Source organism: Periplaneta americana, chromosome 15 (genome assembly GCF_040183065.1).
Source record: "Periplaneta americana isolate PAMFEO1 chromosome 15, P.americana_PAMFEO1_priV1, whole genome shotgun sequence".
Taxonomy (NCBI): Eukaryota; Metazoa; Arthropoda; class Insecta; order Blattodea; family Blattidae; genus Periplaneta; species Periplaneta americana.
In genome coordinates this window covers 66890790-66904801 of record NC_091131.1, presented here as the reverse complement: position 1 = coordinate 66904801, position 14012 = coordinate 66890790, and the positions used below count along the sequence as shown (strand labels likewise).

General features: G+C 36.1%; 1 protein-coding gene across 2 annotated transcripts in view; it reads left to right on the top strand.

Moving 5' to 3' along the window:
• Window positions 1-13353, top strand: part of LOC138715073 (piwi-like protein Siwi) — a 38518-nt gene extending 25165 nt beyond the window's left edge. The window contains exons 9-16 of one of the 2 annotated variants that reach the window (XM_069847566.1): window positions 775-940; window positions 3887-4148; window positions 4418-4580; window positions 6918-7041; window positions 7129-7253; window positions 9693-9838; window positions 9915-10062; window positions 12940-13353. In XM_069847566.1, coding sequence (XP_069703667.1) covers window positions 775-940; window positions 3887-4148; window positions 4418-4580; window positions 6918-7041; window positions 7129-7253; window positions 9693-9838; window positions 9915-10062; window positions 12940-13056 — 1251 coding nt within the window. In that variant the 3' untranslated portion in view covers window positions 13057-13353. Of the gene's footprint in view, window positions 1-774; window positions 941-3886; window positions 4149-4417; window positions 4581-6872; window positions 7042-7128; window positions 7254-9692; window positions 9839-9914; window positions 10063-12939 lie in introns of both variants that reach the window. The other variant, XM_069847565.1, reaches the window with a different exon arrangement.
• Window positions 13354-14012: the final 659 nt, after the last annotated feature.

The window sequence follows — 14012 nt, the reverse complement described above, 5'->3', positions numbered from 1 at the left end:
ATTATTATTATTATTAGTATTAGTATTAGTATCACCATAATCATAATCATCATCATCAATAGACTTTTGGTATTCCACTGTGTCCTGGATCACAGTCACCTAAAGCCTAAAGAGACATATGTACAAAATTTATTTATTCCAAACAACTCTTATACACAACTGTTTGCAATAAAACTAAAATTAAAAGGTTGTATGCAATGTTATATGCTTCTCTCACTCTGCAAAGGGTGAATATAATAGTTATTGACCAGTTGCTGGTATCATAGTTCGCAGAGATATAACAAATGTAAAAATTAAAAATCTAAGTTAAAAAATATCTCTTCTATTTAATCACTTCATTATTGATTCTATCTACATCAGCGGCTTTTTTGCTTCGTTTCTTTTTAAACATTTATAAATCTTGTCCCGTTAAAATTGTTCAAGTACTGGTACCATATTATTTTTAATGATATTTTTTCGTGTTATGTTTTTTACTTTTTCAGGTTGTGCATTGCTACCATCTTAGTACATCTTCTGCTATGGTTAAACTTCATTGTTAATGCGCGTTATAGATAAATTCATTATCCCGAGAAGTTACTTTTATTGAGGTTAATGAATCGTGTGTTTATGGGCTACTTTCTGCTTTCCTCACCTTTGCTAGCAAGTTATATTCCCAAAATGGCAGTCCGGTTCATTGGTTCTGAATTTTCCCATCACGATAAATTTGTGAACCATGGAGAGGAAGAATATTACTGGTAATAAAATGAATCTGAAACAATAATATTGTTTGTGCAGATCGCAGCAGAGCTGGAGTCGTGGAACATGAAGATGAGTGAGAATCTTGTGACGCTGTCTGGACGCATCTTGCCTCGTGAGAGAGTCATCCTGGGCGTGAGTAACGGTCAGGACAACATCAAATGTGATGCAGGACCAACAAATGACTGGACGAAGGCACTGCGCTGTAAGTACATGTCATGTGTGCAATGATAAGTCGACAACTCACTTCAGTAAGGTGGGGAACTTGGTAGGTAGGTCACATAAAAATCGGAGTTATAAGAGGATACAGCTCTCAGATGTCATTCATTATGGCTCGACTGTCACACACTGCATCCTTAATTCTGAATTTTCATTGGTTCGCTTAAAAGCTGTTGGTTTTGAGATGGAAAAGGAATGATGATGATGAGGAGGAGGAAGAGGAGAACAACAACGTTTATGCTGTTAGACATACTGTGACAGCAGAACTCATCTGATAGAATGAGTGGTGCCTGCTTGCTTTCTCTTTGCATATCTTTTGTTACGGAATACACAAAGTTGTGCTTGTCAGATCACTAGGAGTTCACAGCTATACTTCTGAATTACAAAGACTATTCATTGTTGTCAATGAAAGAAAATCCAAAGTAGCCTACTTGGAGAAAATTTTCCCACTTGGCTCTGTTTCACAAATATGCTGAGTATGGAGCCTGATCCCATAGTGAGAAGCTGTGATATAGTGAACTGAATTGCAATTGGAATTCAACTGTGATATGAACTGACAGGGAAATACAATTTACTGTAACTTGTATTCAAAATTTCTAGTTCTCGTTAACTATAAATTGCCATGTGACTTTTTTTCTACATTGTCCCAAGTCATAAATTACTCTCGACGTAGATCATGTCAATTTGACCTGCTAGTCTAGTAGAGTCGAAATCTATTTTTCTCATTTGGTAAATGTAGTTCATTGTCTTCATCGAAATGATAGGATTGTAGGTATGTATCATTAGTAAACTCTAATTTCGAACGTGAGTGAAAAATGTCTGATATAGCTTTCCTGAAACCCTGTTATTCAGGAGAACACTGTTCTTTCACATAGAGCGAAATTATATTACTTCCCTTTTGAAAGAAATCATAATCTGTGACTATGCTTGCAATTCTGAAAACTTCGTATCCGATGGCGATTATACAATGCACGACATACAAAACTTACCGACATTATAACCAGTCTCAGCACATGTCTAGTTGGGAGATCCGACCGCTCTCTCACACGGGAGGAAAACGAATCGTCGGTGAATGGAAGTGATGTAGGCTTAGAGTCCCATACTAATAATGCGCTGATAAGAGGTAATAAGAAAACGTTATGTTGATCTTACCTTTTATCAAAGGATATGTTGAAAATGATGTCTACCTTTCTGGATGCAAGAGTCTTACGACAATTGCGCACGTAAATTTCGATAACCTTACCCTGGAGCTTCAAGACAATGCGTAATTGAATTGTTTAGAAAGTGACGAGAAACGGGCATATTTTAGGCAAAAAGAGAAAAACTGCAGACATTCAGGCAAGACTGCAGCTAAGTCCTAGGAAATCACTTGAATACAATATATGACTTTCACATGTTAATAGAATTAAGTTAAAGCCAACAAGATTAGAGAGAAGAAATAAATACCATCAAATACATAGCACAAGAAAATGGATACAACCCCAACATAATAGACAACACAATAAAAAAGACAAAACATAATTGCAAGAAACATAGAAACACAACATAAACACGAGAACACAAAAAATATATCACACTAACATACGAAAACAAAAACACACACCAGATCGCATCTTCATTCAAGAAATTAAACTACAACATCGTATACAGAACACAAAACACTCTGCAAAAGCATCTCAACACACAAAGAAACAAATACAACCTAATAGGTGTATACAAACTCACATAAAATAGCTGCAACAACTTCTACATCGAACAGACAGGCAGATCATTTTCAAACACGTTACAAAGAACACATCACAACCATAACCAAATCATATACACTTCCACATATGCAGAACACATCATAAACGCCAACCACACTTACAGCAACGTACTCACAGACATGGAAATTCCACATATCCAACCGAAAAACCAGAAACAAAACACACTAGAAGTACGAAATATACAAAGAAACAAAAACACACCCATAGCAAATTCTCAACACACAAGTGAATTTCAGAACACACACACACACACACACTATTTGACTCCACACTACACAACATAAACGCATCTCCACCGACGATGAAGACACCGGAAGCTGCAAGACCAGGACCACAGCAGTTCTGAAGATGGCTCCCAAGCCAAAACTAGTCAACTAGATATCTGTAACTTCTGTTTAAACGTGAAAGTTATATATTGTATTCAAGTGATATAATAGTGTTAAAAATTGTGTAATCAAGATGTATAATCTAGGAACTCTTCTCGCCAATTAGCACAAGAATGCGTTATGTTAGAAAGATCAGCACTAAGAGGACTAAAATTATGCACTTTTATCTTTATCCTTATAGAGTACCTGTAACAATATATTTTATCGATTACAGCAAGGGGTGCCAGCTATATTAGGGTGAATGTTTGTAAGTGGATGTTGCAATCTGTTCATGATGTTGATCCATCTCAAAATAATGGAGTCATGGACGAAGCTTAGTTTCATTTAAGCAGTTATGTCCACTCTCAGAATACAAGACATTAGAACACTGAAAATCCTCATTTAGGACATGAAGTTCCTCTTCACGATCAGAAAGTGGTGTGTGCAGAAGGAGTTTCAGAATTTTCTACACCAATGTGATTCTTGCATACAGAAAGGTGGACATCATTTTCAACATATGCTTTGATAAAAGATAAAATCATTGTAACATTTTCTTATTGCCTTTTACTGGCGCATTATTTGTACGGGACTATTTATAGGCTTAAATCATTGTCATTCACTGCCGATATGTTTTCTCCTGTGTGAGAGAACTATCGGATCTTTCTGCTAAATATTCGTGCTACAACCATTTATAATGCAGGTAAATTGTATATGCCACGCAGTAACATCTCAATAATAGAGAGCAGCTTATCTATTAAACTGGAAACAATCCAAATACGTATATTACCTGTATCTTTACAGTGACGCCGATGCTCAAGACTCTAGAGGTGGAATCATGGGCTGTGGTGGTGCCAACCCATCTGCGACGTGATGTGACACAGTTTGTGACGACTCTGCGCACAGCTGCATACAAGATGGAGCTGATGCTGCCGGATGCTACGTATCGTGAGTTGCCTGATGACCGCATGGCGAACTATGTAGAGGCCATAGACAGTGCCATTTTATCTTGCAACCCTCGCCTGATTCTCATCGTGTTACCTAACAACCGCCTTGATCGATACAGGTACAAGAAAAACAGTTGATTGACTCTTTGCAGTATGAAAAATTGCTCTCTGGGAAAGGCACCACTAAACTAAAATTAATTTTGCTTAACTCTAGTAAATATTTATGATATAGTTAAGAGAAATTAATTTTGACATTTAATTTTTCCCTATCACAATATAAATATGCTTGTGACTTGTGTATCATCAAATTTTTCTCAGATGTTCAGGCATTATTGGTACGTAACTATTTCATCATTATGTTGTGTCAATAATAAGTGCTGTGTTGCAGTGCCATCAAGAAGAAGTGCTGTGTGGAACATGCAGTGCCCACACAGCTGATCCTGCACAAGAATCTCACCAGCAAGAATGTCATGTCCATTGCCACCAAAGTAGCAATTCAGATGAATTGCAAGATTGGTGGAGCCCCCTGGACTGTCGAGATTCCACTGCAGGTGAGTTTCTTTTTATTTTGTCATTATACGAAATAAAACAGAAGTGGCGAAAAATTCCACTGCACCTATTAATTTTTCCTGCAAAATAAATCTGTGTATGAAAAATGTGTCTGTGATACCTGTATGACATCTGGCAGACGTATTTCGAGATGTGATTATGGTGATAAACATCTGGCAAACCTGAGGGAAACCGTAACACACGGAAATTCCCAGCCATCCCAAGAAGGCGAGGAAAATTTGAGTTTTCAGTGTGGAGAGGCTTGTGACTTCCGTGAGGGTCCACGAGCAGCCACATACGCGAAAAACCTTGAGTAACATGCAGAATTTCAGGCTGGTTCTGGTAAGGCGCCACAAAGCACAGATAACTTGTTGAGGTGCAGAGAAAAGTTTTCAAAATGGGGTGTGTTAAAAAGGCGAAGGGAAGTGGGAGACCCTCCACTTGGCGAGAAACTTGTGTTGCCATCGCCGAGTCAGTGGATCAGCCGCCAATGAAATCAACAAGATCAGTAATGTGCGATCACATGAAAAATGACTTGGAAATTAAATCTTTCCGTCTTGTGCTGTCAATAATTAACAGACAGGGATTTAGAGAGGCTCATTAATGGCTAGAATTCAGAAGTTGATGGGTATAGCATCGAAACTACACAGTCAGTTAAAATAACACAGTGAAGTTTTTATTTATTTAATCCAGGGCTGGGTACCAAGAGCTAATTCTACTCTCTCATCGGGAGCCATATGACTTCTCTTCAATCCCTTTCTTCCCCGCCGAACACCGTGCAGCATTGATGCTATGATGGATGAATATTAAGCGTCCCGTTTAGAGTTTAGATTCGCTACCAGTGCCCAGCCCTGATTTAATCTAAATACTGGTAGATTAACTTAATAGTTCATACGTATAAATGTTAAAGGAGTGTGTTCAAGAATGAAGAAAGATAAAAAAATTTAATTTTTTTCTAAATGCGTAACATTATTTAATAAGAAAGTATGTGTCAGATTCATATACACACGCATTAGTTGTAATTTCTCTCGCTTGTATTTTCACTTAAGCCTTTTCGTTAATTTCATAGATACGGTGTACTAAATTCCAGCTGTTGTGAATAAGCATTTAAATGGGTGAGTTTGTGTGGGATGACCTTCGTAACTGATGTCACAATAATATATAGTAGAAATACAAATAAATATTACATTTTTTTCATATCATAGGATAAAAGTAGGCGAAACTAGCGCATGGAAACTTCAGATGATACCTTTGACTTAGCCAAAATCGATCCAACTTCAAGCCCATATTCTACCTAATAAATACCGGTAATGTATTAGCCATATCCCAACCTAACTCAGAATTTAGAGAGCATGATGAAAATTGTTCAGATTGTCAATCAATATAGATAATACAATATAATATTTGTTACTCAGTCAAATGACAAATCAATGAAAATAATGACTTATATTATATGGTCATTAAGTTTTAAACTTAAATTACATATTGCAAACGTTTTCGCCCATTCAGGCATCTTCAGGCACAATTATACAATATCTCAATATCAAACTGTATAGTCATTACATTGGTGGTAGATAAACTGTTTAAAATTAATGATGTACAACATCTCCATAATTAAAATGTAATGTTACAGGTCATAAAATAATATTAAAATTAGAAACAAGGTAGTGTTATGATTTAAACTTCGCCCACGTCATATTAGCTACAGGTCTGATAGCAGCAGGTCGTCCCACATCTTCATAACCACTTCAAACATAGGATGTTTCATAGTGACCTATACAGTTGCCACGTTCAAACGACATATAACTCATCAATCATTGGACTCTACTGAACAAGAGTTCCACAGAATATTATGAAGTTTAAATCATAACACTACGTTGTTTCTAATTTTAATATTATTTTATGACCTGTAACATTACATTTTAATTATGGAGATGTTGTACATCATTAATTTTAAACAGTTTATCTACCACCAATGTAATGACTATACAGTTTGATATTGAGATATTGTATAATTGTGCCTGAAGATGCCTGAATGGGCGAAAACGTTTGCAATATGTAATTTATGTGTTTAAAACTTAATGACCATATAATATAAGTCATTATTTTACATTGATTTGTCATTTGACTGAGTAACAAATATTATATTGTATTATCTAACTCAGAATGTTATTTTGTTTATTGGGGGGAGGGGACTACCGTGTTGTAACTCAAGAGCTCAGAGATAATTTATACAGTCTCTGGTTCTGTTCTACTACAATATAGTTCGTATTTTATGGCATGTGTTACTGCAGGGTTTGATGGTCGTGGGCTTTGACGTGTACCATGACACTTCACAGAGAGGAATGTCAATTGGTGCTCTGGTGGCCTCATTGGACAGACCTATGAGCCGGTACTTCTCAGCTGTGAGTTACCACCGCACAGGAGAGGAGCTGAGCAACGAGCTGTCAGCCAACATTTGCAGTGAGTACTGGGTGTAGCTGATCAATATACTCGCATGTGATCTGCATAGTATGGATGATGATGTTATCCGTGTTCATGTGATTTCAGAGGCACTGCGCAAGTACATGGAGTACAACAAGAACTGTCTGCCACAGAGGATTGTCGTCTACCGTGATGGCGTGGGAGAGGGCCAGATTCCCTATGTCTTCCAGCATGAAGTTGCCCTGCTCAAGGTACCATGTTTAGCTCAGTTGGTAGAAATTATTATTCTTCACTTCCTGTTATATGCTGCCAAGGGGTGTGCTACCTCTCTGCTTTTATGGTGCAAACATGAAGCAGGCCTAGTGGATCTTCTGGTGTACCTTAATTATGTTGTCCTAATTTGTTATATTGTCACTACTCAGAAGTGGTGGTGTGTTGAAGTGCTATTTTTTCTCTGAAGATCTGAAGACTAAGTTGTATAGTGCAAGCAAGCATTCAGATGTAATGGCGAAATACTGAACTTGGAACTTCTTAAATCATTCTTGACAATCACAGATCACTATAATATCAGACCTGCCAACATACGAGAAATGAAATGTGGGAGATGGGAGTTTGACAGGGTTTATCCTTTTTAATAATAATAATAATAATAATAATAATAATAATAGTACAGTAGTAGTAGTAGTAGTAGTAGTAATAATAATAATAATACAATAGTAGTAATAGTAATAATAGTAGTAGTGACGATAATAATAACAGTGTAATAGCAATAATAATATCGGTAGTAATTGTAATCAGTCTCCCAGAAGCTTAGGGCGAGAATATGAGCTTTGAACATCGTTGCCTGCCAAGGATAAAGGCGTTGAATTATATAGTGAAGTCCCCAAAATCAATAAATGGATAGCTAATAAATCAGGATTATCTACCGGTATTTATGAATGAGTGACATATTTGAAAATGAACATTAATGTAGCAGCAGTGAGTGCAGTTCCTGGTCGGTCCTTGGACGGTTCCTGGTGTAGATATGGCTGCCTGGAGAATGAAACACTTGCTCACGTCCAAGGAAAAAGTGATAGAGATGCTTTACTCAGAAATTATAGACATCATCGTGTAAGATCATTAATCGGCACTGCCTTGAAAAGCAAATCCTGGGAAGTAGAAGAAGAAATACGCTGCTTAGCAACAAATGATTCTACCAGGTGCATGGATATTTTGGCATATTCGAAGACTACCAATAATGGCTTCATTATTGACCCAACCATTAGAATGGAAACAGGGAGACGACAACCTGAAGAAGTTCGTATTGAGAAGAAACATATTTACGAGCCAACAATTAATTAGGTACTTCAAAGAAAAATACCATCTTCAATGCGGAACCAAATCACGTGAAGTGAAATGGGTAGGCATTATATATCATACATTCATCTGGAAGTAATAGGTATTTTAATTGGTTCTCGAGGTGTTATTCCAAAGTTTTTTTTTAAACTTTTCGGAAACAATTTGGATTACCAAACTCACGAACGAAATTGTAGTTACAGTTCTTAAAAAATCTTGTCAAATATTAAGTCATCATATTTCTTAAATGTATTTATTTAATTTAATATCATATCTCTACTTTTCAAAACAAAATTGTAATTTTATTGTATCAGTGATACCTGTACCAAATTTTGTGAGTATACTGGTACTGGTACTGAGTTCTATGAGACTAACTCCATTGGGAGGCAATTTGTTAAAAAAATAAAATAGTGGTAGTAGTAATAATAATAATAATAAAAATAATACCAGCAGCAGCAACAACATACAATCCACACTCCACACAAAGCACTTCACTAGTCTTTTCTTAGTTCTTTTTCCAGTGTTACGCAGAAGATGCACCATTTTTTTATTAAAAGCTTTCTTTGCCATTGCTATCCTACTTTTGACTTCCTGGCAGCAGCTCATGTTACTGCTTATAGTAATTTTTTAAACTGTCCACTTGCTCTACTGCCTCATTTAGATTTCGCATGTTTATATTCTTTATTTTTCTTCCGATAACCATGGTCTTCATCTTGTTTACATTTATCTTTATCCCATACTGCTCACAGCTGTCATTTAGCTCCAGTAGCTAAATCTCCTCTTCTTCTAACAACATCATATCATCAGCAAATCTTACGCACTTTATTCATCTTCCTCTTACTATTGCCCCTCCCATGTTCTGAAAACAATTATTCACTAAATTCTCCAAGTAAATGTTGGAAAGGATAGGTGATAAAGGGCAACCTTGTCGTACCCCTCTCCCTATTTCAATCCCTTCTGACATTTCTTCTTCTGTCCTGACTGAAGCGTTTCATATAAAGATTACTTGAACAGCTTCCTCTCTGTCCAATCTATACCAATTTATTTACTGATTGTAGGTTTGGAAAAGTAAAAGTGCAAGACAGTAAATACTATAATAATTAACAATATAAACAAATAAATTAGTAATAAAACTAAATGTACACATCACAATTAAGGTATATTTTTCCTTTTATTCTGAACTGAATATTTTGAAGAAACAGAACCTACATTAACACTATTTACCATGTACTGATTTCCAACAAATGATTCGTTTTGTGTTATTCTTGCAAAAGGCTCCAGATAAACTGTAGTAAAAATCTTGGTACTTTATGTAGAGTTTTATACAATATAGCTAAGATTTTTACTTGTTTCAGGCGAAGCTGCAACAAATATATGGCGAGAGGGAATGTAAGATGGCATTCATAATAGTTACGAAGCGTATTAACACGCGTCTTTTCTACAATGGTAACAACCCACTGCCAGGCACAGTGGTCGACGATGTCATTACTCTGCCTGAGAGGTAAGTAACCCCTCCAACATACTAACTGCCTGTTAGTGACTCATCACGCTTTTACATTACACCTTTCTTGTTTCAGGTATGACTTCTTCTTGGTGTCACAGTCAGTGCGCCAGGGCACTGTGAGTCCCACATCATACAATGTCATTTGTGATAATTTGGGTCTAGATCCAGATAAGTTGCAAAGACTCACTTACAAGCTGACACATCTCTACTTCAACTGGAGTGTAAGTATTGAATGAAAATCTCAGGATTTATGAGCAGGAGTCATATGTGTAGATGTTGGAGTAGTTGTTCTGTGTTCACTATAGAATCATCTCACTGCCAATTGGCTAGTCGCCCTAAATTGAGACAACTCACCCTGCCTGTGATTTTCCATAGATGCTAAGACAAATGTCAGGATGAGCCCTAAAATAAATGGGCCACAGACCTATATCTTTCTCCACTCCCCCCCCCCCCCCCACACACACACTATAACTAATAGAATGATATTAAATACACAACTAAATTTATATAGAAGCATATGTATAAATTAAGGCAAAACAAATTATCTTATCTTCACTCAATAAACCTAAAACTAATACTAGTTAATGAACACTCACATTTAGGTTATCTATATGAAACTTTTATTACTTACTATTTATTCTGTCGTGCTCTGTTCCTCTCCCTTCATGTGATAGCTATTAGGTTACGTCCATTTTTTCCGGCTTTCCCCTTTCAAAACTCACTAATATTTCTTCAAATGGAATGGCCAGAATCAGAGACAAAATGGCCAACAGGCTTGATACTCACATAGACCTTTCCTGTTAGCCCCAATTTCCCAAGAAAGGAACCATCTTCGCGTACCTTTTAATTGCTTCTCCTCCCATTTATTCATTCATTCAAAGATCTCTTCATATTCTCCTGGAATGCAGATGACATTTTCTCAATCTCAGCAAATACTCTATCAGAAGGCAGAAATGAGTGGCTTGTAATGCAATACATTCTACACTAGCAAAGCTACTGTAATGTGCCTGAAGTAAGAGCACATTTCAATCATTATATAATTGACGTTACAAGTTTATAATAACCAATGGTAAACTGCAAAAGAAGTTACATTAGAATTCTGTTTTCATTAATGCTCCATCCATGTATATGTGAAAATCGTTTGTGAGCTTGGGATCAGTGCTGTCATGGAGGCCATACGGGGCCATACATTGTATGTGAACCTACAATTTTTTTAATTAATCGTATGAGGAAAAGAAAATTTTGTCTGTATGGAGCCATACGGCATATGGATCCCTAAGTTTTGTACGCGGAGATCTGTACAGATTTTAGATAATCTCTTGCTATTCCTAATGTACTTTGTTTGATGTTCATAAATAAAATTTGTCCACCTCTGCAGCACTGGAATCCAGAATTATATAAAATAATGGTTGAAAAACAAGAAGTGCTGCAAATACACACTCCAAGATTCATCGAGACAAGTGTGCATCTACGGTGGTGCTACATGGTGTATTCTTTAAATCAAACTTGTTGTATAATTAAGATGTAAAGCAAAACGATTTAATTACTTCTTCTTTAATATTAAAAAAATCGTTAAATGACAGTCGGGCAGATAGAGAGAGGAGGGTAGAATATATTTCAAGGGAGAAAACAAGGGGTGGGGCGTATGGCCAAGAAAAAAATTACCATGACAGCACTGCTTGGGATGTAAGGTGCTCCCACAGTGGCGAAATTGTATGTGTATAATAATTGTCGACTGTAATGCAATTTGATTCGAAAATTTTGGATTCACTATATAATTATACAGTATATTCTTTTGACAATCAAATGAGAATATTAACTCACCACATTCTTCGTTTCTTCTTGGAGCTTTCTGAAAAATCTACTCCTGTTAGTTTGTGTACTCGGAGTTCGAGATTAGATTAGTCTTCTCTACGTTCTAGCTATTTAAGCAGTTGTGCTCCAGGATTCCATAAAGATCAGTATCGTCTTCAATACATCGCCAAACTATCGGTTACATCGTATTCCTTCTTTCCTCGTAGTACATTGCTATATGTAAAAACATTATCAAGAAAGAATGTACTGGACCACTCAAGGAAATTGCAGTCATCATCTGAGAAGGAAAGCTTATAACTGTTGAAATACTGTTAGATTGCAATGTTTTACCTACTAATCATATTCTATGTCCATCTTCGGTTTTTATGTATCCTCCTCTTAGTGTCTTTTGTTTTGTAACGAGAATTCTACTTCTACTTTGCGAAACATTACATACTTGTCGCTAAATCTAATCACAACTCTCAACCAATCAATGGCAGGCTTCTTAACTTCCAGTCATTCGCCCCATCTCTACGAGCGTGCTAGTGCTGAGAAATGTAGACACTTTAGTTCGTCAGAAACTATCCAGAATACATCACAGGCAGTGGGTCTACTTTGCAATCGTAATGAATGATGATTGTAATGGAGAATTGTTGGGATCTCACAGGGGAACTGGAGTACTCAGAGAAAACTCTTATGTTGCCTGGATCGTGGGCAGGTGGACTTGTCGAACACAAGTTATAAATTCAGAGTGAGCAGAATTTGAATCCTGGTCCCCTGACTTATAAGTCCAGTGCGTTAGCACTGTCCAGTCACAATCTAGAGCAGGGGATTTTAATGGCAATAAAGTTTCTTGGTATGATTATGGACGAAAAATAAAGTGGGGATTTTGTCTTGCAGAGTTTATATGGCTTTTTGATGAAGTGACGTTTTTACATTGAGTTGAATATTAATTAAACGTCCAATTTATTGTGTAATTTATTCTAACATCTGTATATAATATTAAATATAAAATTGTTTATGTTCATTTCCACCACACTCTTACCAGATACGTTCTTTATCGTGTTCATGAAGCAAATCTTTCTTCTTTCAAATTCTACAGTGGTTCTTTCTTTCCTCAAGAGCCTTTTACAACAACGGAAGCAAGAGACTATTAAATAATATTGTTATAAACATGACGACCAGAACCAGAATGGTGTTGTCTATTCCATTACATGTTCCAATATGAAAGAAACCCAATTTCAGTTAAAAAGACAACAGGATTTTTTTCTACTGACCAATTTTCGCGAATGATTATGTTGCAGGGAACAGTGAGGGTGCCTGCACCTGTGCAATATTCACATAAACTGGCCTACCTTGTGGGACAGGCTCTGCACAAGATTCCGAATTCACACCTTGAAGAGTTGCTGTACTTCCTGTGAGCAGTGAAACAGCAAGAAATGTTCTTTGTCTTTACTTGTCATTTACATCTTGTATAATTTAAGTAACCTATGCACAAATGTGATTTCTAATCTCATAATATTGTCTGATATTCTTAAAGTTGCTATACTTCCTGTGAGCAGTGAAACAGCAAGAAATGTTCTTTGTCTTTACTTGTCATTTACAACTTGTATAATTTAAGTAACCTATGCACAAATGTGATTTCTAATCTCATAATATTGTCTGATATTCTTAAATATGTTTTCAATTAAATCATAATTAAATATTATTAACTGAAATTCAGCTTTCCATAATTTTCCATTTCAGAAAATTTTCCTTCTCATGTCACTAGTGTTAACTGACAGTTAAACATTACGTCCATATATTCAAAGCGAAATAACACAGTAAATAGAGTATTGTCAACTTCCAAACATTGAGATTTGCCATAAATTTCGTTACAAAGCTCTAGCATTAAAAAGAAGTGTTGAGAAATTGAAAGCATTGCTGCGAGCGCAATCTTTATATTTACGATTAAAGTTTGAAAGAGTGGATGATAGTTGAATTCGAAAAAAATTGCAACTATCCGTCCCTTGCCCCAAAAACTTTTCATCAACAAATTTTTTCCGGTGCTGGTTGCTATATGAACATTTTGCTAAGTATTGAATTCAAATAACAATCACATAAAAATGGAAAGGGTTGCAAGTTTGTCCCTTTTCCTGACCGACTTTTATGTGTTGGCTATTACCTGCTAGAAGAATTTTTTTTTTTTTTTTGGAGAAAATATTTGTCAGACCAGTAGCTCAGTTATGATGTAATAATTGCTGTCATGCCTTCGTAAAGTCAGTGGATTTGTAATCCTATTTAGGTTTATTATTTTCTTTTAAAAGTTCCTAAATCTTCCTTTGAATGCAGGTATTTTGCCAGACAACTTACCCCTTCCTAAAATAAAATAAAAAAC